At 47.0% G+C, this 23,942-nt stretch overlaps 1 protein-coding gene across 3 annotated transcripts in view; it reads left to right on the top strand.

Annotated features, from left to right (window-relative positions):
* Grik4 (glutamate ionotropic receptor kainate type subunit 4) overlaps positions 1 to 23,942 on the top strand; it is a 419,871-nt gene that overhangs the window by 264,580 nt on the left and 131,349 nt on the right. For all 3 annotated transcript variants that reach the window (XM_051197191.1, XM_051197190.1, XM_051197188.1), the window contains exons 5-7: positions 2,436 to 2,601; positions 12,937 to 13,115; positions 17,285 to 17,338. In XM_051197191.1, coding sequence (XP_051053148.1) covers positions 2,436 to 2,601; positions 12,937 to 13,115; positions 17,285 to 17,338 — 399 coding nt within the window. The remainder of the gene's footprint in view (positions 1 to 2,435; positions 2,602 to 12,936; positions 13,116 to 17,284; positions 17,339 to 23,942) is intronic.

Here is a 23,942-nt window from a genome sequence, read left to right as displayed (position 1 = left end):
TCACTGCCTTTTGCTGTCCTCCCCCAGTCCCACTCCAGGATAGCCCTGTCTTGGAGCTGGGGCTGTTTTTACATTGGCTTGCAAGTCCCTCCACACTGTGTAGCCTTTCAGGACAGAGGTCATGGGAGCCACTGATTTGCAGCATCCCCCATAGTCCAACCAGGTGGCACTGCCCAGAGAGCAGTCAGGCGATTCCCTTCCTTTGTCTGCTCATATTCCTTCCAGAGCAACCTTGCCTGCCACTCAGATTATGCATTTTGGTTAATATTTTATGAGGCCTGTCTCCAGGGAAAAGCCATAGAGTCCTTGCTGTGGGTTCCGGCCCTTTAAGTGCTGCTAATATTTCTGAGACCCCATGGCTGGCTACTTCCTGGCTCTTGCTCTCCCCTCAGATCCACTGTGGTGACTTTTTGGGATGAATTTGCAATCACAAATCAGATTGATTTTTCTCCAAGAGAGAACAAACCAGAAGGGTAAGGCCTAGCTACCCCTGCCCAGGCCACAGAGCAGCTGGCTGCTTCCCTAGCAGCCTCCCAGAAGGTCCCTGCTGGTGATTCACTACTTGACCTGAGGAGACCCCTCTTCCACCCTCTCCTTTGTGCAGCTAAAAGGGCTTCTGGGAACTTCTGCAATTGGAGAAGAGAGAAGGGGAGGGAAGAGGCCAGACATTGTCCAGGCTGTTTTGTTCTTTGGACACAGAATCCCATTCCTTCTTCTTGGACTCACAGAAGCACCCGAGGTCAGCTCTGTTTGGATGAAGCTGAGCCAGATTAAGTGGTTTGCCCCTGAACCACACAGTAGAACCTAAACAGACATCAGTCTGTAGAATCCAAAACCCATGTATCCTTCTCCTTCCTGAAGGACCCCTCCCTGAACCCAGGGCAGGAAGTTGTGATATCATCACAAGCCTCCAAGGGCTCCTCACCATGAGGGAACTAATGGGCAGAGCTCTTTTGGCTACCTGCAGGTGGAACCCAGTGGGTTGACTGTCACCCAGGGAGGAGTCAAGTCACAGACACCAATGTCTGGATCTGAGTCAGCCAGGCCACCTGGCTTATACCCAGCTTTGCCCTTCATCCGGCTCATTTGTCACCTCTCTTGCCTTCAAGTTGTGTGTGTGTGTGTGTGTGTGTGTGTGTGTGTGTGTGTGTGTGTGTGTGTGTGTGTGTTACTCATTTTTAGGTCAATTGTGTGGGATACAAAATGCAAGCAGGAGAAAAGATCCCCGTGAAATGTACTAGGTTAGCTCTCATCTCCAGAGCCATCCTTCAAACTCTCCAGGTCAATTCTGCACCATGCAATCCCTGGTGGAAAAACAAAAACAAAACTATGGCTATGCTCTGCCCATGGTTTGGGGGGGGGATGTTAAACTTAGTTGAATTCAGTAATTTTCTCTTTGGATTTTCCTAGATCTTGGCTCTCCTCCTATCTCAACTTCCAAGAGCTCTGGTTTCTGTCAGGCTTCTCCCTAAATCATGAAAGGATAAGATGGTAGAATCCTACAGAGACCATCACAGCATTATCGCAGACCCCTGTAGCACAGTCTCTGAGCAAAGCCAGGCAGAGAAAACTTCTGTAATCGTGTCTGACTAATCCATTCTAGAAGCCAAGCACCTCATCATCAGGAAATTCTTCCTGCTGCTTACTTTCAATCTCACTTGCTTTTGCATCAGTACAAACTCATGCTCAGTTTCAGCTTTCCCAGCTTCGAGTACCAGGGATGAGAGTGTCTGAATAAAATCAAGGTGGATGGCAGCTTATTACGACTTAACTTTCCTATTACCTACAAAATAGCCTAAGCTGTCAATAAAGCCACCATTGTTACCTCTTAATATGTCTTTCCCAGCAAAGAGAGGGAAGACAGCCTCTTCTAGAAACACCACTGGTACATGTGGTAGAAGCCAACATTGCTCTGATGAATCCAGGGCAGTTGCTTTGGCATCTGGTGCCATCCAAAGCTTCTGAATGCTCCTCAGGTTCATTCCTATCTGCCCTTGCCCCTGGGATTCACCCAGAAAGCTTGTTGGAAACTAGTATATACCGGTTATGTAGAATTGGGCTAACAGCCTCTTCTCTAGCCTATAGGGAACTGTTTGTCTTTTCTTGCCATGTCTGCTCCAATTTATTAACAACATTATTAACAATAATATATTGCAAGAACCGTGCCTTTAAGAATGATTGGACTCTCACACCACAATATTAAAGAGGTCTCTATTTAAACAGTGACTTGTTTTGGATCTTTCCAAAGATGTTACCACATCCTGCTCCCATGAACTTGGAGCCTAGGTCCTGCATGCTTCTTTTCCTTTGGTGTGTGTCAAAGGTGTTAATTAAAAGGAGGCGTGCTCAGCCATAGCCTGGGTCACCCGTCCTACTTTCCCTCTCTCACTCACTCTGAATCCTCCTTGCTGCCCTTTTTTGGCTCCTCTTGCCAGGTCCCTCATTTCAAAGTGGCCCCAGAGGAGTTTGTCAGGTTCCAGCTTCAGAGATTCACCACCCTGAACCTTCACCCCAGCAACACCGACATCAGCGTAGCTGTGGCTGGGATCCTGAACTTCTTCAACTGTACCACCGCCTGCCTCATCTGTGCCAAAGCAGAATGTACGTATTCCCAAGATAGCTCCATGCCCACACAGGCTGGCTTTCTCCACCTCCACCAGGCTGTGGGCCCCTGGGCTCATAACAAGCAAGGAAGTGTTGGGGAGTGCTCCTAGGATCCTGGTCTGACAAAAAGCAAGGGCACCCCCTACATGTAAAAGAGAAGCAGTGCCCCATGATCACCCTTTGCCTGTTCTACCTGGGCATGGAACTAGGTTGCAGGGAGACTGGACAACTGCCAAGTCTTTTTGTATCCGCAAACTCAATTCCCACATTTTCAGCCTCATTGTTAAGATACAAAGAGGGGGGGGGCAGGAGTACAAAATTGAATGTGTTTGTACTCGATGAGCTGAAGAGTATCTTCCCCCAGAGAGCAGGTTTTGCTGATGGAACAAGGTCCAAGGTCAGTTCCTGATAAAGCGTTTTCTTTTTTCTTTCTGCAAACACGGGTTTGGAGATGCATTTTCTGTGTCTCTCAAACAACTTAAGACATAAATTCAGTGTTTATGAGATTTAGCTAATTTGAGCCAGCAAACCTATGTGTCCACATATTCCAGGTAGCATCCATGTGTCCTCACTCTTTGTTAGTCAGATGCTGGCCACCGTTGTGTCCTGGTTGCCAGTGCTTGAACCTAGCATGCCACCTGTACAGGTGGGCCGTGCAGCTTGTTGTGACCCTGCAGGTCACCACGGGTTGTGCTCAGGGATGTGGGCTCTCTTCTACCACAAGCCCTGTGTTCACCTTCTTAGCATTTCTCTGAGCAAGGCCTCCCTCTGTGCTCAAACGCAAGTAATATGCAAAAGCAAAACTGCATGACAGGTCAGAACCACCCATGGCAGCAGACTGTCACACTGTCAGTCCCATGTGTGTATTATGGTATTTACCCACCAGTATTCATGACTGTTAACTCGGGGCTAGCTGGGAAACAAAGTCACCGAGCTCTGGCCCTGTGTGCTTTATCTACATCTAATCATTACAACCACACAGGGTATGGAGGGCTTGGCTGCCTCCACTTCCGAGAGAGATGCAGGCCAGTGGAAGAGGAAGGAGAGCAGACTTGTTCTGTGTGTGGGGAGGAGTTGGTTCCACTAAGAATGGGTGTGGATAGGAGATGGCAGGAGGCTGAGGAAGGAAGCCCAGACCCACAGGTGGCCGTTTGGGATTAGTATAGACCTGGGTCCCGTGTTCACCGAGGGCACCTTGAAGGTCTCTTCCCTGAGGAACATCCTCAGAATTGTCATTGTAATGCTGGTCACACCATTAGGGAACAACTAGTCTGAGTAGATGAAAACGTTGCAAGGGTTGGAGAGTTTGAATTAGACTCAAGGTCCTGGAGACCTTGGACCTGGAGAGAGGGCGCTCGTTCCAGGGAGCTTCAGCAAACAGCTCCTGTGGAAGACCAAACGTGGGTCATGTGCAAGAACATACCAGGTCCTCCCCCTGCCAGTCAGCATGGGTACTGAAGCAGTTATGGCAAGAAGGTGAGTTTGTAGGGGATGGGGTGTGTTAGAGTCCTCAGGCTTTGGTGAAGAAATTCACCAAAAACAAACATCAAACTCCCTCAGCACCAAAGGGGAAGCAAAGCTCCAGAAACCAGCTCCCCTTGCCTAGAGTCCCATAGCTAACTAATAAGTGGTACAGTTGAGGTTTAAACCCAGGTTTCCTGGAACGACCTGTCAATAATACCCCTCCCTGTATTTGTCAAACTGGGTCTCTCTGGATCTAAGGTCACCCATGAGATAGTCCCAAGGTGCTTATGACTATTTAAATTTAAAATCTGAATTAAGCAAAACTAAGATTTCAGAGGTGGGTGTGGTGGTGCACATATGTAGTAGCCTCCGTGATTGAGAGGCTGAGGCACCAGGATTGCTATAGAAGAAGCCTTCGTAGGCTACAGAGTAAGACTCTATCAAAAAACAAAACAAGAACAATAAAATAAAATTATATTAAAAATAAAAAGTTACTCCTTCAGCCTCACTAGCCTCATTTCAGGTGTTCAATAGCCACATGTAGCCAGTGGCCACCAAACTGGCAAGTGCTGAGATAGAACAGCGTGGCCCTGCTTCAAGCTCCCTTGGACAGCATGGCTTTGTTGCAAATGATTATGTACCAAGAGCTCTGTGGCAAAAAGCAAATAGACAAATAGAAGATAAACCTTTATCTTCTTACCCCTTGTGGCAACTCACAGTACACCTTAGCATGGACCTTCTGAGGTGCCTGTGGTTTTCTGAATAGTCTCTCATAGGCCTCACAAAGATGCCAGTCCAGCAGTCCACAGGATGCTGGTATTTGATGGCATGTGGTTGGGAGATGCTGTGTTTCTTTCCTCTGTACATAGTATTCAGCATCAGTGAGTGATGTAACAGAATCAAGCCCTCCTGCCCCTCGTTCTGTTAACTGATGGCCATGAGGCTACTCTAACAGGATTTACACAGCATGTGGGTTTAAAAGATAGAGCAGAAGGCTGTCCATAGTATCTGGAGGCAAAAGTTTTCTTGACATCTACCTTGATGTCTTTTTTGTTTATAAACCGAGCCCCGTTTCTCTCTCTACTCCAGCTATTATGGAGCCTGGGGAAATCGTGGCTCGGATGTGTTACACATCTACTCTGCACTTAGTACTCGGCTGGGTACTGTTGCCTCCCAGCTCTGTACTATTTCCATTAGAATCTCGGCATTCCCTCCTGGAAGAAACAGTGCTGGGGTTTTAAGGGACTTCAGGTCATGCCCCAGCAAAGCCAGGACTCTTCTTCAAGTCCTCTGACTCAGTCTGTGGCTTTCCTCTCAGTTCTGTACATTCAACCCCAGGGCAGCAGCAGCTTTAGTGTGGGCTCTGCCTGGACGGAGAGGAGACCTCTGGAGCAGAGGTCCCTACAGTCCTTGAACAGAGGGGCAGGGCAGTGGCTGGGTACAGTTCAGGGCCTAGAAGATATGAGAATGTCTAGTCACAGGCTCAGGGCCTCTTCAGCCACAGCATAATGTTCTGCTCAGAGAAGTCACTAGGTGGCTGCGACTTTTGTCCCCACCCTCCAGGCTAGGGGAGGAAGGTGGAGCACGCAGGAGAAGTTCAAGGGCAGAGAAGATTAAAAATCTAATCAAAGGCTAAAAAATGAGGGGCTGCAGGGAGATGTAGCTCAGAGCTGTGGATGAGACCGTCTTCCATCTTCCTTATTAATGCTGGGCCAAGAGACACTGAGGGTAGAATTAGGAACAGGAATCTAATTGTATTTTCCAGTTCAGAATGTCATGGCAGGGATCATTCCACAGGGAATCTACCATTTATGCTCCTGCTTCCCAGAAGGGGATTTTTTTAATAAGCAGGTTTGGGACTGAGCAGAGATACATAGTAGATTACAGTATTTTTTCTTTAATAATAAAAAAAAAGAGTCAGAACATCTATACATCTATTTTTAAAGAGGTCAAGAGGAGAGACAGGGTGAAAGGCCCTGCCATGGCTCCCCTAGTCATCCCACAGAACCCAAAGGAGTTGGCTCTTTGAGGGCTTCCAAAGAGAGCTGGGAGTCCCCACTACAGCTGTGGGAACACACTTAGTGTGATCAGAGGAGGAAGTATTGCCTGAGAGAGAGTCAGGCTGTGGTGTGAAAGAGAACCGTCCTGGGGATGAACACGTGGCTGTGAGGAAAGTGCTTGCCACGCAAGCAGGAGGACTCAAGTCTGGACCCTCATAGAGCCCACATAAACCCCTGCTCCATGATAAATATTTGCAATCTCAGTGTTGGAGCAACAGAAACAGGAGGCTCCCCGGACAACCAGTCCAGCCAAACTGTTGATCTCCAAAGAGACCCTGTCTCAAAAAATAAGGAGAGTGACTGAGGAGGGAATCCAAAATCAACCTACACTTGAAAACATGCATAGGTGTGCACACATACATGTGCTCACAGAGAGAGAGAGGAAAAAAAGAGAAAGAGAGAAGGAAGGAGGGAGGGAAGGGGTAAAACAGGGAGGGAGGGCAGGAGGGAGGGAGGGAACACACTATCTTTGGAGTCAAGCCAAACTGAGGTAACACAGTTGAGCTGTCCAATGCTCCGCAAATCACCTCACCTTTCTGAGCCTCTTTCCTGGTGTTGGAAATGATAAAACCCACTGAGATAGCTGGGTGGGAAAGTGCTGGTGCCCAGAGAATGATGCACGTTTGATTACTGTTGTCTCACCCTGCAGCACTGGCTGAGGCAGTGGGAGCCGAGCAGGGGATATTATGATTAATACCCAGGCCCCTTTCAAAGACAACCTGGGGCATGTCATGGCCTTGATCTACTGTGAGGAAGCTGCTTGCTTGATAAAACCTACCCATGCACCTGCAGGCTGATCTTGGGAGGCGGCAGTGACCTCAATGGCACGTACTGTGTGCTCAGTACTGTGCTGAGAGATTTTATATTATTTCATTTCAACTTTAAGTCCTTGGGTCCTGGGTTTGATCTCTGACATTGCCCAAATAATTTAAATCCTCTCATTTGTAGGGGAACTGAAGATCACCATATATAACAGCTTCTATTATGGGTCTCATTATATGCATGAAGAAAGCAGAGGTGACATCCAATTTCAAGGTCACATGGTTCTCGCCTCCTTAGGCTTGCTCATTCCTATGATCCATGTAGGAGACACAGGAGTGAGGACACCTTTCCTCCATGGGGAGCACAGAGACCTCTCGTGTCCGTTGGAGGCCAGGTGTTGAACAGTTGTGATTGGTCCCACCTGCATCTGGCTCTGTGGCCTTCTGCACCACCCCTCTTCCTGGGGCCAGCCTCACATGTGAGATGGGACAAGACAAGCAGGTGAAAGGTTCCCATACTTGAATCTGAAGTGTGCCCCTCTCCGTTCTGTGACCAGTCACTCTGGACTCGTACCTTCTCTGGTCAGAGTCAGTTTCTCCAGCTAGGTAGAGCAGCGCTCAGGAAGTTGGTGGAAAAGGGTATTGAGTTTGAAGCCTTCCTGGGCTACATAAGAAAAAGACTTAGTCCCTAACCTAACTGACCCCTCTCTCCCAAAATAAAAACAGAATTGGTGCCACAGAAGAAGTTTGACAGCCATATGACCTGAGTTTGACACTTGGCAGAGGAAGAAAAATGAGTACTTGGCAGGTCAAGGGCACCGGACACCACATCACACTCATTTAACTTATTACGTGCTCCCTAAGGTCCTTCACAAGGTCAGCCCATCAGCATTAGCTGCCCCAGCCAGGACTTCACAGGGCTTCCCTCCCTGGGAACAGAGCACTGCCCAAGACCAAGGACTGTAAGAGGGAGTCAGCTAGTGGAAGGAGACGGGAAGGAAGGCTGAGGGAAGTCCAGCTGAACTAGATATTGTTTAATGTTGTCTTCATTGAGATGGGTTGCATGTGTCACAGGATGACCTCAAACTCACCACCTCCTGTCTCTAGTAACTGATTGCTGGGTGTGTGATTTCTTGCTAAGTTTATATGGTGCTGGAGGTTGACGCTGAGGCTTCCTGAGTGCTGAGCAACTGAGCTACTCCCCAATACCCTGATGTAGATACTTTCTTGTGTGTGTGTATGTGTGTGTGTGTGTGTGTGTGTGCGCGCGCGCGCGTGCGCGCGCACGCGTGCGCACACACACACATTTAGGCATGTGAAAGCCAGATGTTGATGTTTAGATGTCTTCCTCACTCACTCTACTTATATTTTTCTTTGAATTTATTTGTTTATTTAGTGTGTGTGTGTGTGTATATATACATCAGAGAACAACTTGTAGGAACTGGACAGTGTGGGTCCTAGGAATCAAACTCAGACCATCACTAAGCAGCAAGCACCTTCAGCTGATGAGCCATCTTGCCAACCTTTCTCTTCCTTCGTTCGTTCCTTCCTTCCTTCTTTCCTTCCTTCGAGACAGAAACTGGCTGTCCATTGGAGATGCCAGGAGCCACCTGACCCTCTGAGTCTGCCCTCCACCCAGCACTGAGTCACAAGCACTTGCCACCACACCTAGCTTTTCAGAGTGTTGAAGATTAAGACCGGGCTTCTGTGCTTATACAGCAACACTTTAACCCTGAGCCATCTTCCTAGCCTGTTTTTACATTTTGATATTGGGTCCTCTGTGTCCCGTGCAAAGACATCACTCCAGCATCTCTGTCCTTGTCCTGTGGCTGTAAACAACACTGGCAATGCTTTCACAGCCTTGATGTCCTCCCTCTGGCCCTAGGGCCCCTGCCTTCCAGTTCTGGAAACCAGCCTATACCCTTCCTCCCAGAGCCTATTGGGCTCCACATTGATCCACTTTGATCCTGACCGAGACTAATGGGTTCCCCAGGCTCCTCAGCTCAGCTTTGGCAGGCATGCCTGCTGCAGGGCCAGCATCCTGTCCCCATCCTACAGGAGACAAAGACTGGGGTGGAGGTGGTGGAAGCATGAAGACAGCAGAGTTTAACCCCTGTGAGTGCAGCTGTGCTTGGTAAACCCTTAGTTCTAGAACAAAGATGTGAGGAGAACAGCAATAAGCGTGCTTTCTCTTCTGCCAGTCTCCCACTGCCCAGAACAAAAAGTACCAACTTCTGGAACCTTTGAGATGGCTCAGCAGGTTCAAGTGCTTACCACCAAACATGACAACCTGAGCTTGAAGCCCAGGACCACATGGTGGAAAAAGTAACTGATTCTGGAAAGTGTTCTCTAACTTTCACATGAGCATGTATGTGCACATGCATGTGAACACACACAAACACACACACACACACACACACCAAAATTAATTTAAAACTTTTTTAAGTATTCTGTTATTGGCTTTTCAGAATCTGAGACCCCCTAAGCTGGAAATGCATCCCCTTTTCTTCTCCCCACTTCCCATCCATGGTTTAATCCCCTAGACAGTAGTCCACAAAAGGGCCTTCCCAGGGCTTCTTTGCCTCCAGTGACTGGGAGCTGAACTGCCACATGTGCAGTCCATTGCATCTTTAGACAGTGAAATGGAAGATGCTTCCCTAGTGTGAGCAAGCCTGTCTCCCTGTGATGTCCAACCCCTCACAGTCCTGAGGCTTCTATGACCAAGCCTGTCTTCTGATTGCCTTTCCCGTTGTCACATTCCTTCCTTCACGCTGCTTGTTTGGTGACCATGTGACAGGTCTTGCTGCTGCTCCCCTGGCCTCAGAGTTATGTCTCCCAGTTGCTGATTCAGTTCAGTCCAACAAATATGGTGCCCCTGCCCTTACTGGGGATATGCAAAAATGTTTGAAAGTGTTCCCTGCATTTCCCGAGAGAAGTCATTCAGGTACATAATATTGTAATTGGATGGTCCTGACTCACATGGTCTGACTTACATTTTCCTACTTTTACCATTGTGCAAAGGCAATGCACCACCAGTGGAAACATTTTTGAGGGGCTTTTGAGATGACTCTGTGGGTAAAGCTCTCCCACACATGCGTGAAGACCTGAGTTTGTGTTCCTAGCACCCACATAAAAACTTGGGAGTAGCCACGTGTGCTTTGAAATCTCAGGGCTAGGGAGGTAATAACAAGGGAAGCCTTGGGCTTATTGGGCATCAGCCTAGCTGAATCAGTGAGCTTCTGTCCAGGGAGAGGCTCTGTCTCAACAACTGAGGCAGAAAGAAGTTGAGGGAGACACTTGACATAAACACCCCCCATACATACCACACTTAAAAGTTTGATTTGGATCCCTTCTGTGGCTAATGGTATTAGTTCCTACACTTTTTTGGGATACTGGCCAGTGACAGTAAGTCATGTGATCATAAGGGGGAAACTCCCATACTAGATTGTGCTGTGTGTGGCCATACTAGATTGTGCTGTGTGTGGCGTTGCTGAGCCCCTATGTTCCAGTAGCAATGTGTGCAGTCCGTTTTCAGATTGGGGTAGCTCCAGCTGACAATGGCCTTAACAGGACAGAATGCCTTGGAAATCCAGGGGACTACATACACTGGCAAATACTTCATGTGATTTACCAGCAGGGGCTATGTTTTAGGGGCGAGTGTTGGTGAAGGGGGAGACTGGGTGAAGATGGAGAAAGGAGAGATGTGTTTCGGAGGACGGCAGGAAAGTGCAAGGAGAGCCTAACAAGATTCCCAGAGCCCCTTCTGGGTGACTCACGCCTCGGTGCTGCTTTACTCACTCTACACGGTAACCTTTCTCCTGGTTTCCTGGGCACGGAGACATAGTGGGCTGGGGTTCATTCAACTTCTAAATTTTAATCCCTCTGGTGTCAGCGATCACCCCATGTCCAGGACCTGACCAAGGCTTTGTGCCCTCCACCCTGACCTCCTGGTGAAAATGGTGCCTTTTGGGTCATAAGTTCAAGCCTTTGTCTGGTGGGGACTTGCCTCTGATATCACCCCAGAGGAAGGGGGAAGTGCCTTCTCTCTCTCTACCCTGCAGCTGGGACAAAAGGAGGCTGCTCCCAAAGAAGTCCAAATCCATTCAGGCCACTAAACAAAGCAGGAATGTGACTCAGTTTCACTCTCCACTTGACTTACTTAAGCTCCTGAGGGCAGGATCCAGTGTGTGTGCCTGCTGTTTGTGTATATAGAGTCCCCCACTGACGCACCTCCTCCAATAAGGCCACACCTCCCTATCTTTCCAAAGCTGTCCCACCAACTAGGGAAGGAGAATTCAAAGATATGAGCCCATGTGTGCCATTCTCTTTCAGACTCACAACATGCCACGTGGCCCTCATTTGTGAAGCAGGTTATTCCAACTCTGCCCATCACTCACCAGACAGCCCCCAGCTCCCTGAAGGACTTTCGCAAGACAGGGAGCAGGAAAATGGGTGGGCTACACTTTCCCAGGCTTCTTCCTCCATCAAGCTCCCACTCTGGTTGCTTGTTTCAAAATAAAACAAAAGAAGACTCTTTCTTGTTAAAAACAAACAAACACACCAAGTGTTGGTTTCCCTCACTTAAGTCCCCAGATGCATGCCCATGTCTCCGGGAATGCTGTATAGACACAGTACTCACTGCCACTTGCTTTGTCCCAAGAGAGGCGGGTGGAGATCAGAAATTGGGAAATCCCGTTCCAGCTGTGTCCTTCTCATGTGTGACTGGGCAAGTCACAGCATCTGTCTATGACACGAAGAATGGATGGATGTTCTTCAGTGCCGCCTCTGAATTATGACAATTGTCTTTGAGCCTCAGGAGAGTACAAGAAAGAATCTTCATGGGTTGCATTGAAGGCACCTCTCAGTTGAATACTCTGCTAGCCAGTGCCGAAGCTGGCAGCACAGGGAATCTAGAGTGGTAGAAAATCACTACCGCCCACAGAATGAGGTGTGTTCCTTACCTCCCAATCCTCCTTGGAACTTGGGGATTTTAATACTTTATAGTATTGTTATGAAGACTTACATAAGATAAGCCATGCAAAAATTTTAGTACATTGGCAAGAGAATAATAAGGTTTGATAAGTGCTACTCCTGTCATTGCTTTGTGAGCAAATGCCTGCAGGAACCTTTCTACCAGACTCAGGACTATTGGGTCTGGGGAAATGGCCCTCCTGCCACACATCTATCCTCCCCATGGCCTGCTTTGGCAAGGACAGACAAAATTAAAGCCCTCTAGTCTCAGTGACTTTACTCTGGATTGTTTCTTTCCACCAAGACACTTGGCATCCACTAGCTGGGGGTAGGGGAGCGGAAGAAAAGGATCCTTAGCTCAGGGTATCCCTTTGCCATTTGTTTTTGAGCCCAGGCTTGCTGCTGTTCAACGCCCTTTCTGTTCTGATTGTGGTGGTGCCTTCTCTTAGAGCAGCTGGGGGCTCTGAGGAGTTCAAAGAGGATTGCTAAGACTCTTTCCTGGGCCTCGGGATCTTGAGGGAACTGCTCTGCCACTGTGAGAATGGAAACAAGGGCTTTTCTTGATGGAGTTTGATGGAATACTTCTAGATCTTCCTGAGCCTGGAAGAAGTGTACAGTGCATGGTTTCACACCATACAACCCTGGGAGCTGCTTGCTGTCCTTCTTAGAAAAGGGGCTGAGGCCTAGACAGCTGGCTACATGGGACGGTTCTGGAAGTGAGGGAAGAGACTCAGTGCTGGTGCTCTCTGATCAAGTTCTCGGTTACTGGGCACAGCACTTCAAGGAAAGCACTGGGGGCTCTTTTACCTTGTGCTGCATTCTTGAAGGGGCCACATGTTCTACTCTGGAAGCAAAGAACTACTGGGGAGCTGGTGGGAACTTATGGGTGCTCCTCATAGTTAGACGGCATAACCAAAGCCCAGGAGGCAGAGAGACCTGCTTGGGGTTTAAAGACATCCCTAGCACTAGCTCTGAGCTGCCTCCAGCCTTAGTCGTCATATGCCTTGCTGTTTGCCGGAGCATCTGTGGAGGCAGCTCTGCAGATCCTCGGGGCCTTCATCCTTTTCTCCTTCCAGGCCTTTTAAACCTGGAGAAGCTGCTGCGGCAATTCCTTATCTCCAAGGATACACTCTCAGTCCGGATGCTGGATGACACGCGAGACCCCACTCCGCTCCTCAAGGAGATCCGGGACGACAAGACAGCTACCATCATCATCCATGCCAATGCCTCCATGTCCCACACCATCCTCCTGAAGGTAGGAGCCTGGCTGCGGTGGGTGCTGGGGAGTGTAGTGCACCCTCTTTGTCTTTCCTGACTTGATCTATGATTGTTCCTTGATCCTGGGCTGGATATGAATGCTGATTCCTCCTCTGTCTACTTCTGTTTCCATGGACACCAGTCCCTCCAAAGAGAAAGCAGGATGATGGTGCCACTCAGAAACACTTAGCATCTGGTGGGGCTGAGAGACCAGTTGGACCTAGAGTCAGATTTGAGAGGCTCTGGTGGAGGCCACTTGTCAGACAGTGTACACACGGCACCACTCCTCAGCCCTGACAGAGTTTCAACGGTTTGCAAAGTGCCTCCCTATCATTTTACAGCACAGTCCTCTCCAAGGTGATGTGAGATGGGTATGTTGTTGTCTTCATTGTGTAGGTGATAGAGCTGAGGTCCTGGGACATTAGCAGCTATCAGAAGCCAACCCTGTGGGAACCTGGGTTGAACACACCTAGCTTGTTCTCTCCCCTAGGGCAGGCTTTCTGAAAAGGTTTGTGATGACCTAGAGTGATGGCCAAACAGACATAGGCACATGGATTAGAGAGGCAGGTCTCAGAGAGAGAGAAGCCAGGAAACAGCTGGACAGCTGAGGTGCCGCCTTGTACCAGTCCCTGGGCTAAGCATGTGTGTCAGAGAGCAAGTCTTGCTCTAGGCTATTCCTTGGCTCTTCAGCAGTTCCCATAAGTGCTCAGACACATTGACCTCTCTTAATGCTATTTTAATAGCACATTTAAACACAACCTGCCATCTTCCAATGGGGTAGCCAGACTCCTCATTAACCTCTGCCTGGTTGTGCTGAACCCGAAAACACTCAATATCTGTCTATTTCTCGCCTTTCTTTTCTACCTCTTTCTTCCCTTCCTTCCCTGCCCAGGTCTTTTTTTCCTCCTAAAACTAAAAGTTAACCTGATATTTGAATGAGTTTTCTCAATATCCAGGGCTTTCCCTTCAGCCTGTTGCTATAGTAATTTTCCACAGCACCAAAACCACATCTGTCTATGAACACTCAACTTATAAAAGAGCACTTGAATACACACATATACTCACACACACACACACACACACAGGTAGACACACACAGAAGGACACAAACACACACAGAAAAATATACAGCAAGACATGAACACAAAGAGATACACAAACAGACATATATGCACAGAGAGACACACACAGATGCATAGACAGAGACACACACACAGACACAGTCATACACAGAGACAGGAGCACACATAGATGCACAGACACACAGACATACACATACAGACACAGTCCCACACACCTCTTTTTGTCTTTTTTTCTCTTCCTTCTCACATGGAGATATTATCAGTGATATTATTAGGAATGAAAAGGCTCCTGTAGGTTTTAGGGGATGAGAGAAGTAGGGGTCATCTTTAGGGGTAAGAGCTTCAGCTGAGAAAACAGAAGTCCTCCCAGCATCCCTCTAGAGAGCAGAGGCGGGAGAGAGGGTGGTTCTCCCCAAGAGTGTTCCCTGACTCCTGACATAGCAAATTGAATTCCCCCGGCTCCCCACCCTACCCCCACCTCACTAACATTCTGAATTCATTGCTGAGATTTTCAAAAAAAGTACAGAGAAGAAAATAAATGTCACTCACAACCCATTGCCCAGCCTTAACCTTTCCTAAAATTTTAATGTCTATTCTTTCTGTTTCGGCCATTTTTTCAGTTATCCCCCTACTGCTTAAAACTTTGTGTAAGCAGCCATTCTCTATGCTCAACTATGTATCTTGCATTTTCCCACGTCATTAAATATTTCTCTACAAATATTTTAGTGGCTATATCATTTCCTATCATGCCAATGTCCCATAATTTATTTAACTATCCCTTCATCTTTGTAGAAATAGGTTGTTTCCAATCTTTTGCTATGATAAATAATGTGAGGGCACACATCTTCATACATTAATCTTCCTGCACGTGCATTCATGCATATTTCTTTAGCATATGCTTCTCAAAGTGGAATGCCAAGTTCAAGCGATACACGCACCAAAAGAGTTTGAGATGACTTGCCACTGTTAACCGTTTACATGCTCAGAAGTGGCACACAGTGCACCTTTGCCAATACTGGAATGTTCCTTTAAACATAGCTTGTGTTTTCCCATTTCTTAGGGCTTTTCTGCAGGAGGAGGAGGAGGCTCTGTGATGGATGGATGTATTTCTTATTGCATCATGCCTCCGAAGGCAATTGTCTATGATGATCCCCATTAGCAGACAGCTGTTCTGGGTATCCCATAGCCATTCTTTCTAACTCCCCTTTCTACCTACATTCTTGTATTTTTACAGCCAAACTGATTCATGAGCAGGGACACTTTGGGGAAACCAGTTTCCTTGCTTCCCACCTGACATTCTGGTAGCCACAGGCAGGCAATCTCTCTGGCAAGCCTGACCTTTATCCTTGGGCTTCCATGGGACTCCATGTTCCTCTCTCTGGGGGATCCCAGGGGCTTTCTGGAACCCTGCTGTGCACATGGGAGCCAGGGTCCGGTTGGCAACTCTTGGCATCTTCTTGATTTCAGAAGTCTTTGCACAATAATCCCCTACTTTACTGAGTGGCTGTCCTGGTGACAAACTCCATGTTTACTCAGAATTCATGTCTTAAAAATCTAGGATCTCTTGTCTTTTATCTCTAGGGCAGCAGGTTTCACAAAATGTATTTTAACTTCTGACTGTGCCCCTTAGCCTGCTTCTGGATGGATGATCATAGCAATAGTTCATGTGGGTCTAGGCCGCCTCTGAGGCAGTGGACCTCTCATAATAAACATGTGAGAGGGTGTGGTAGGCTGTGGATGGAGAGAGACATCTTGCCTGTCTTGAGAGTGGGGGAAGAAAGTGTTAAAGGGAGAAGGAACCCATGGAAACCTTGCATACCACTACAGCTCCCACACCATCTTGGTCTTGTCACCAAGCCCTTCTGCACTTCAGGTGCCTTTTGGGACCATGGTGATATCAGTTATCCTGAACCTTAAACAGCCGGGGAGATGCAAAGTTACGAATGCTCACAAAGTTATTTGAGTTCTAGGGAGAGAAACAGGAAAATGCAATTATCCTGCTCTTGTTTCTCCCCTCCACCACCACAATAGTCATGACAAGAGCCATCTCCCAGTGGCCCCGGGCTACAGGATATATTATGAAAATCTAATGGACTGTCAGGAGGGATAAGGACCCTGGAGAGAGCCAAGCTCATTACTTACCTGATCTCCTTGTCGGTTTCTATAGCACCTGTCACACTCAAAGCCTGGCACACTGACAGGGAAGGTTGGTTAGGGGTGTTTATGACGGCTACAGAGATCAGACAAAAGGGAGGCTGTATCAAAACCACAGTTCTCAGCTATGGGATGACACCACACTCCTGTATGGTGATCAAGGGCGAGGCATGTCACAGGCAACTTGTTCCTTAGCAGGAATAAAGGAATCAAGTTTGCAAACAATTCACTTGATCTCCACATGGCTGCAGACACAGCCTATTCAGGTCTCATCTGCATCCTGACAGAGGCAGGGTTCATTTGGGCATGCTCCATAATCCTACTCACAGTCCCTAAGAGTGCTGGGTGTGCACTTCCTTCAAGCTTGTGGTCCTTGAGGAGAGTCTAGTTTGGTAAAAAGCTTCAGAATTATGATACATGTGATCTCATACAAGTGACTTAGCCACAGTTGTGCCAGTTTCCTCTGCTGGAAAAATAGGAGTTAAGGAAGAAAAATAGTGCTTGTCCATTTTGGTTAAGCCATGTAGAATGATTTAGAATACCTGGCTGGCTGGACAGTAGGTAAAACTTAGTCAATGCTGTTAGGAGTCGTGGAGATTATTCTAGTATGTTTCCTTGTTTGCTTCATTTCCCTTAAGTCCATTCTGGTTTTTGCAATGCTCAGTCCTATTTTGGGGAGTATGTTATACATGAGAGCACCAGATATTCCGGTGTCACTCAGGGTGAGGAGTGGGGTGAGATGGAAAGAACATGCTTTAGCGGCTAATGATTCTGTCTTTCATCCTCTAACATCCAGGGCCAAGCAGACAAAATTTCTGCTCTGCTTTGTGCTGAGGGTTAGTGGGCCAGATAAATAGTAGATGTGGCACCCTACTGCTCCTGGGCTTCCAGGAGTTTTTCTCACTCTAATCGCCTTCTCTTTGCATTGCAGGCAGCCGAGCTGGGGATGGTGTCAGCCTATTACACATACATCTTCACTAATCTGGTAAGACATTTTCGTAGCCCCCCTCACCTCCTTAGTGTAGTGTTAGCCAGGGTTAATGGGTCATGATGGGATGACGTCTAGAAGATGGCTCCTGGGGAATGGGAGGCAAAGGGAACAGAAACCAGCCACAGTGTCTGAACATTGTAATGACACAGGATCCAGAAGCTCAGTGGGATCCTCATGCCAACACTTTTAGACCTTTGAGAATGAGAATTTGGAGGCTCTGATGCCCCCATCCAAGTGTCTCTGGTTTTATAGCAGAGATTATTTGGGACAGCTGTGTGAAGATAAGCCTCCTCAGTGAGTACAGTTTCTGGCATGCAGTGGAGTTCCCCTCAACCACCATGATAACTCAGAAGGAGAAAAGTTAGGGCACAAGATGCATGCATGTCTGATGGTGGTATAACCAAATGTGTCCCTCCCCCAGGTCATCTTAGCTACAGCCCTTGTTTTACAGATGACAAAACTGGAATTTTATTGAACTTAATTGATTTAAGTACTATGTTTGTCAAAATACTAGCCACTTCAACAAAGCACTGAGCAGTGTGTGCTGTGCTTATCTGAATAGGAACCTGAATGGCTACATCACTGGCTTGTTGTCAAGTTATATGACAGCATACGTGGAAGCATTTTGAAATTGTAAAGCCTTAAGAATGTGAAAATTATTGTGGGTATATAGAATATACATACACACACACAATACATAGTATATATACATATATACACATATATATACATATATGTACATACATACATATAGATAGATATATAGATATAGATAGATAGATAGATAGAGAGAGAGAGAGAGAGAGAGAGAGAGAGATAATGTTGGGTCCTAATGTCTCCCTCAGGGGAGAGGGTGAGAAGATGTGGTGTCATTGGCACAGGCACCTGTAGTCAGGTAGAAGGGAAACAGCAAACAGCAGACTCATTTATTTACCAATGGGGGCATCTTATATACCCTCCCAGCACCCAGGCTTTCTGATCTGTTGACATCACATGGTGGCCCCTCATTGGTTAAGAATGATCAGGACCTCTGACAGTGCAAGGCAGACTCTAGGTTGGGTCATCTCTCAGCCTTGCAGGCCTCAAGTGTGTGTGTGTGTTGTGTGTGTGCGTGTGTGTGTGCGTGCGTGCGTGCGTGCGTGTGTGTGTGTGTGTGTGTGTGTGTGTGTGTGTGTGAGTGTGTGTGTGTATTCAATTCTTGAGTAGTCAGAAAATAAGAAAGCAAGCTTTAAAAAAATATCTGGAGCTGCAGTGATGCATCAGAGGTTAGGAACACATACTGGTTTTGCAGAGGACCCAAGTTTGGTTCCCTGCACCCACATGGGTGTCTAACAAGCATCTGTAACTCCAGCTCCATGGGCTCTGATGCCCTCTTCTGGGCTCTGCAGGCATCTGCACTCCCGTGCCCACACTAGCATAAAAACATATAATTAAAAATAAAATCTTTAGAAATGTGTAACTTTTACTTTAAGAATAATGATAGGATTTCTAAGAAGTTGCAAAGCTAGCTATGTATATTTGTTTGCCAACTTGACTCCCACAAGGCTTCCCTTATGCCATCCTCCATAGTCACACCTGCCACAATCTTCCCTACCATCTCTAACCCTTAGAAGCCACTGAGCTATGCCCTGTTTATCCAACGTTACCGTTTGAGGGAAGTTATACAGTGTGTGACACTCTGTGGCTGACATGTTCACTTGGAGAGTCCTGGACCCACCTGGGTGGTTGCATCTTCACAGCTGGGTAAGCTTCAGTGTTCATTGCACCAGTTTTCTCAGTTAACTGTGCATAGGCTGGGGGGGTGTTTTGGTTATCTTCAGTATGCTATTATAGACCATCATTCAGAGAGGAAGTTTATTTTGTTTTATACATCCTTGGCTGGGGGTAATTATGTATGACTTTTCTCACTGCTGTGACCAAATGCCCGGCAGCTTAACAGAGGATGGGTTTATTGTGGCTTCACCATTGGAGGGGACAGTCCATCATGGTGGTGTCAGGCTGGAGTGGTGGAGCTTTGCAGCATAGCCCATTATTCCAAAGATCAATGAGAAGAGGGGGGTCGTGCTGGAAGGTAGGCCAGGCTGTAATCCATAGGGCCCTCCCCTCAGTGAGCCGCTTCACCCAGCTGGACTCCCCACCTCCCAGGAACCGCAAAACTTCTCTAGTGTTCAAACACAAACTCTAGTGTTCAAAACTTCTCTAGTGTGGAGTTTGTACATTCAAGCAGTGCCTCTAGATACCCGCTTCCTCCAGACGTGACCCCTTTTGAGTTTTTCTTATAAACCAGGTACTGGCCAGGCATGAGGAATTGCAACTGGAATAAGAAACCAACCCTGGGCCTGGCAAGATAGCTCAGGTGGTAAATGCTCCTACTGGCAAGCCCTGTGACTGAGGCTGATCATGTGGTGGAAGGAGAGAACTAAGTCCACCAGTTGTATGTGTGTATTTGCATACACACAAGTCCCATAGCATGCGTGTGGAAGCTACACATACACACTAAATAAACAGAATGTTAAAAAAAAAAAAAAAAAGGAAGGAAGGAAGGAAGAAGAGTCTACCTTGTAAAAAACCAAAATACCTCTGACAGTAAAAAGTAGAAAATTCTATTACTAGATATGTTAGAGACTGCATCAGCTCTTTAGGCAGGGACTGCTTGCTCAACCTGGGGCAATGGGGGAACAGCTGCATTGAAGAAAGTTCTGGAAGAAAAGTAGAGTCCTTCTGTATACACAAGGAAAGGAAGAATGCGTGAGGATGAGGCACTGCATCCTCAGTTACTTGGACATAGGATGGTTCATGGTATGTCTAAGAAACAGTGAGGGCATTTACACTCATGCATCCCCAGGGATATGAGCTTACTTATTTCTTATCCACTATCTGTTGACCCCCTTCTTTGAAAATGCCCAGCAAGTGGAAAAAGCCTTACTAAGTTAAGGAACAGAATTTAGCCTCACAACTTGGACTCTTCAGCCCTATAAAGAGAAGGGTTGCTTGTTAGTAAGGACCTTATTGCTGACTGTGTGCATAGGATGATTTAGAAGGCTATGAAGTCTCTCTCCTGGGACCCTGGGGCCAGGTCTCCTCAGTGGTTCTGTAGTATTTAAGAGAGCTTGCCTATAGAGACCATTCACTGCAGGTACCATGGACAGCCCTCTCTTGCCGCTGCTGTGGAATTGTTAACCCTGATACATTGGTGACCCAAGTTTCCAGAATTGAAAGCCTATAAAGGAATTGGGGTTTGTTGTATCTGTTTCTACTTTAGTAGCACAGGCTGGCCTCAGAGCTCATGATAATCCTCCTGTTTCAGCCTCCTGAGTGCTGGGATTAGAGGCGTGTGTCCCAATGCTTAGCCCATGGGATTGCTTATTGAAGTCTGGTGTACTTACTGAATGTATATGCATAGAGCAAAGAGCTGTCTCCAAGTGAGCACACCTGTGCCAGCAGCCTCTGCATCTAGAAATAGAATATCACCAGCACCCCAGAAGCCCTCCCACCCCCCTCAAAATGTAAAATAGAATGAGCTGAATTCCTTTGTTTGCCATGTTTGGTTTTTTTTTTTTTTTTTTTTTTTTTCCCCTCTATCTAACACTGCAGCTGTAAATCAGAGAATTAACATGTAAAAGGGGAGAAGAGGATTAGGCTGTTCCCACAGCAATGCAAATGGGTTTGCTTAAGGTGAGGAGGCATCTGGGGCAGCCTGGGCAAGCTGGTAAGAGAGGAAAGAGATGAAAGTACAGTGCTTCTTTCTGAGAATGGGGTGGGGGTGGGAACAGAGAGGAGAGGGAAGAAAGGCGGGCAGATGGGGGTGAGGTTGCCTGTGCTGTGCCAGCCTGCCAGGGAGGCACCTTGGACTAGGCAGCACTAAGGATGGAGCTGGGAACCTCTGTGTCTGGAGCCACTCAGCAGACAGAAGAAAGGCGTTCTGAGATAGATGGAGTTGTGGCTTGGGTGTTTAGGAAGACAGCATCCACCATACTGTTTATCATCCTTCTCTCCTCTTGGAGGGTGACAATGTTCTCTAGTTGGAAAAAATGCACTGTCAAATCAGGAGCCGCAGGTACCAAGTCCTCTCTCTTCCTTGTCCTCCCGGGATGACTTTAGATGAGCCGCACGGACTCTCAGGGCCCCCATTTTCTCATTTTGGAGATAACAACCTCATGATGTTGCTATGCATATGCAACAAACTGTATGTGCAAAGCCTTCTGTGTCCTCAAGGAGCTGTATTGTTTTACATAGTAGGAGGATGCTTCTGTTGTTCAGAGCTTTCCTCCTTGTTTGTGGGCATGGCATGAGACTAGCTCTCCACTCTGCCTCAGTCAGAGTCTTTTGCACCTGAAATTAACAGGACTCATGCCTGACTGTGAGTCTTCAAGGGAGAAGCAGACATCTCATCATTTGAGTGATGCTGTCTGGGAAACAGTCAAGAAACAGAAGCAGGAACACTGCAGAAGCCAACCAGTGAGTGAATGTTCTGGAAACTTTTCATTAGTGCCTTGGCTTTCCAGCAGGACCAGGTCCAGTAGGAGTTTTAGGACCACACATGCTGCCTGGAGTTTTCTGAGTTTGGCAGCAGAGCAGAAGGGCTCAGCAGTAGAGAAGCCATCTTTTGCATTCTCCATCTCCATCCTCCACAGCGATGCACCTGGCTTTCCTTCTTCCTCTCTTCCTCTCTCAGGTCCTCAGGGAACCCCAATCTTGGCCTTCTCTCTGGCTTCTACTACAGTGATGTGAGTTCTCAGATCTGCCTCCTGAAAACCAGCATGGAGAACCAGAAAAGACCCAGACCTGAGTATTTGATAGACAGGCCTTTAACCTTCTAGTGTGAGCAGCTACCAGCTGTGCAGACTACTTAACCTTTCTGAGTTCTGGTGACCTCTTCTGTCAGTGGGCCCTATATCTAGCTCAGGAGAGCAATTGGCTCACAATATGGGTTTAATAAAGGGACGTTATTATGGTAGAGAGTCTTGGCTTTGCTTCTGGTGGATTAAAAGGAATGGCAAACACATATTGTGCTTCCCAAAGAACGATCCCTAAAATACATTTTATTTCCAGAGAATGAACACAGCCCAGTAGCTCAGTTATTGTGCATGAGTGTACTTGCCAGTGTAGGATGTTTGTGTGTACATTAGTAATTACTGAGTATTGACCAGGTCTCTGCACCTCATCCCATCCAGGTGTTAAGAACACTGATTGACATAGGGCATCTGTAATAAATGAATTAAACCGAAAGCTCTCTCCTCTATGCTTCCTTCCTACTCACTCCCTGATTTTCAATATTTTTTTTCTTGTGGAAAAGTATATATAATATCACATTTTCCATTTTGAGTATCTTAAAGTTTGCAATTCAGTGGTGTTGACATATTCCCATATATAAGCCATCACTACCCCTTCTAAAACCTAAGGAAATCCAAAAATAATAGCTCCTGTTCCTTCTCCCCCCAGCCATTGGCAACCTCTGTTCTTCTCTCCTGTCTATGGATTCACTTCTTGTAGGTGACTCACTTCAGTGTTGTTATACTATATTACTTAGCTCCTGCCTGGCTTATTTCGCTCAGTGTAGTATTTTCTAGGTACATCCGTATTGTACCATGTATCAGAAAATTTCATTTCTTTTGTTTTAACAAAAAAAATCTTTCTATTATGATGAAAGAATACCCATAATAGAAGTTACCATTTTCGCCATCTTCAGTGTGCTTTCAGTGGCATTTTTGCATTTTTGTGCCACCATCATCACCCTTTGTTTTTACAGTGCTTTCCATCTTCCCAAACCAAAACTCTGTACTTATTACACAGATGTGCTAGTCCCCTCCTCCTCACTGCCCTCCCCTGCCCCAAACCACACAGATACATTCTTTCAGTGAACATGACGATGTACTACATGAAAATGAAGTCATACAATAGTTATCCTTTGTGTCTAGCCTTTTTATTGTGTCAAAGTCTTTTTATTTTTATTTATTTATTTATTTTGGTTTTTCGAGACAGGGTTTCTCTATTTTGCTTGGAGGCTGTCCTGGAACTAGTCTGTAGACCAGGCTGGCCTCAAACTCACAGAGATTCGCCTGCCTCTGCCTCCTGAGTGCTGGGATTAAAGATGTGTGTCACCAACGCCCAGCTTAGATCAAAGTCTTTAAGGCTCATCCTCCTTCAAAGTGAGTAATATACCATGATGGTACATGTATACCATATTTGCATATCCTGAAAGACCTGAGGAGGGCATGGACCCTCACGCCCCGACTCAGGAAAGGCACCCCCCCCCACCCAAATCACTCACGAGAAGCAGTCTTGATGCAAAAGCTTGAGGTCTTTTATATTCCAGTGCACTGGGGTCCACAGCCATACTCCACGTGGGGTAGAGGACTGGGAACCCTGGGTACAGGGTTCAGACAGCTTTTATAGGGTTACAACAAAGCCCGCGCATCACAAACCAATCATCTCATAGCACTCAGTGTGGACCAATCAATTTAAACTATCTAAGCCCATGCTTAGCCCAGGAAGTCTGCTTTCGCTAGGGCTTCTGGGTAGTGTGGCATGGCTCATTTCCTGTTCTCATTCACTCACAGGTGCTGTCGGTAACCTGCCCTATCGTAATCAGCTAAGA

This window comes from Phodopus roborovskii, unplaced genomic scaffold (assembly GCF_943737965.1).
Source record: "Phodopus roborovskii unplaced genomic scaffold, PHOROB, whole genome shotgun sequence".
In the NCBI taxonomy this organism is placed as follows: domain Eukaryota; kingdom Metazoa; phylum Chordata; class Mammalia; order Rodentia; family Cricetidae; genus Phodopus; species Phodopus roborovskii.
The sequence above is the reverse complement of the archived record's forward strand: the minus strand, read 5'-3'. Positions and strand labels throughout refer to the sequence as shown.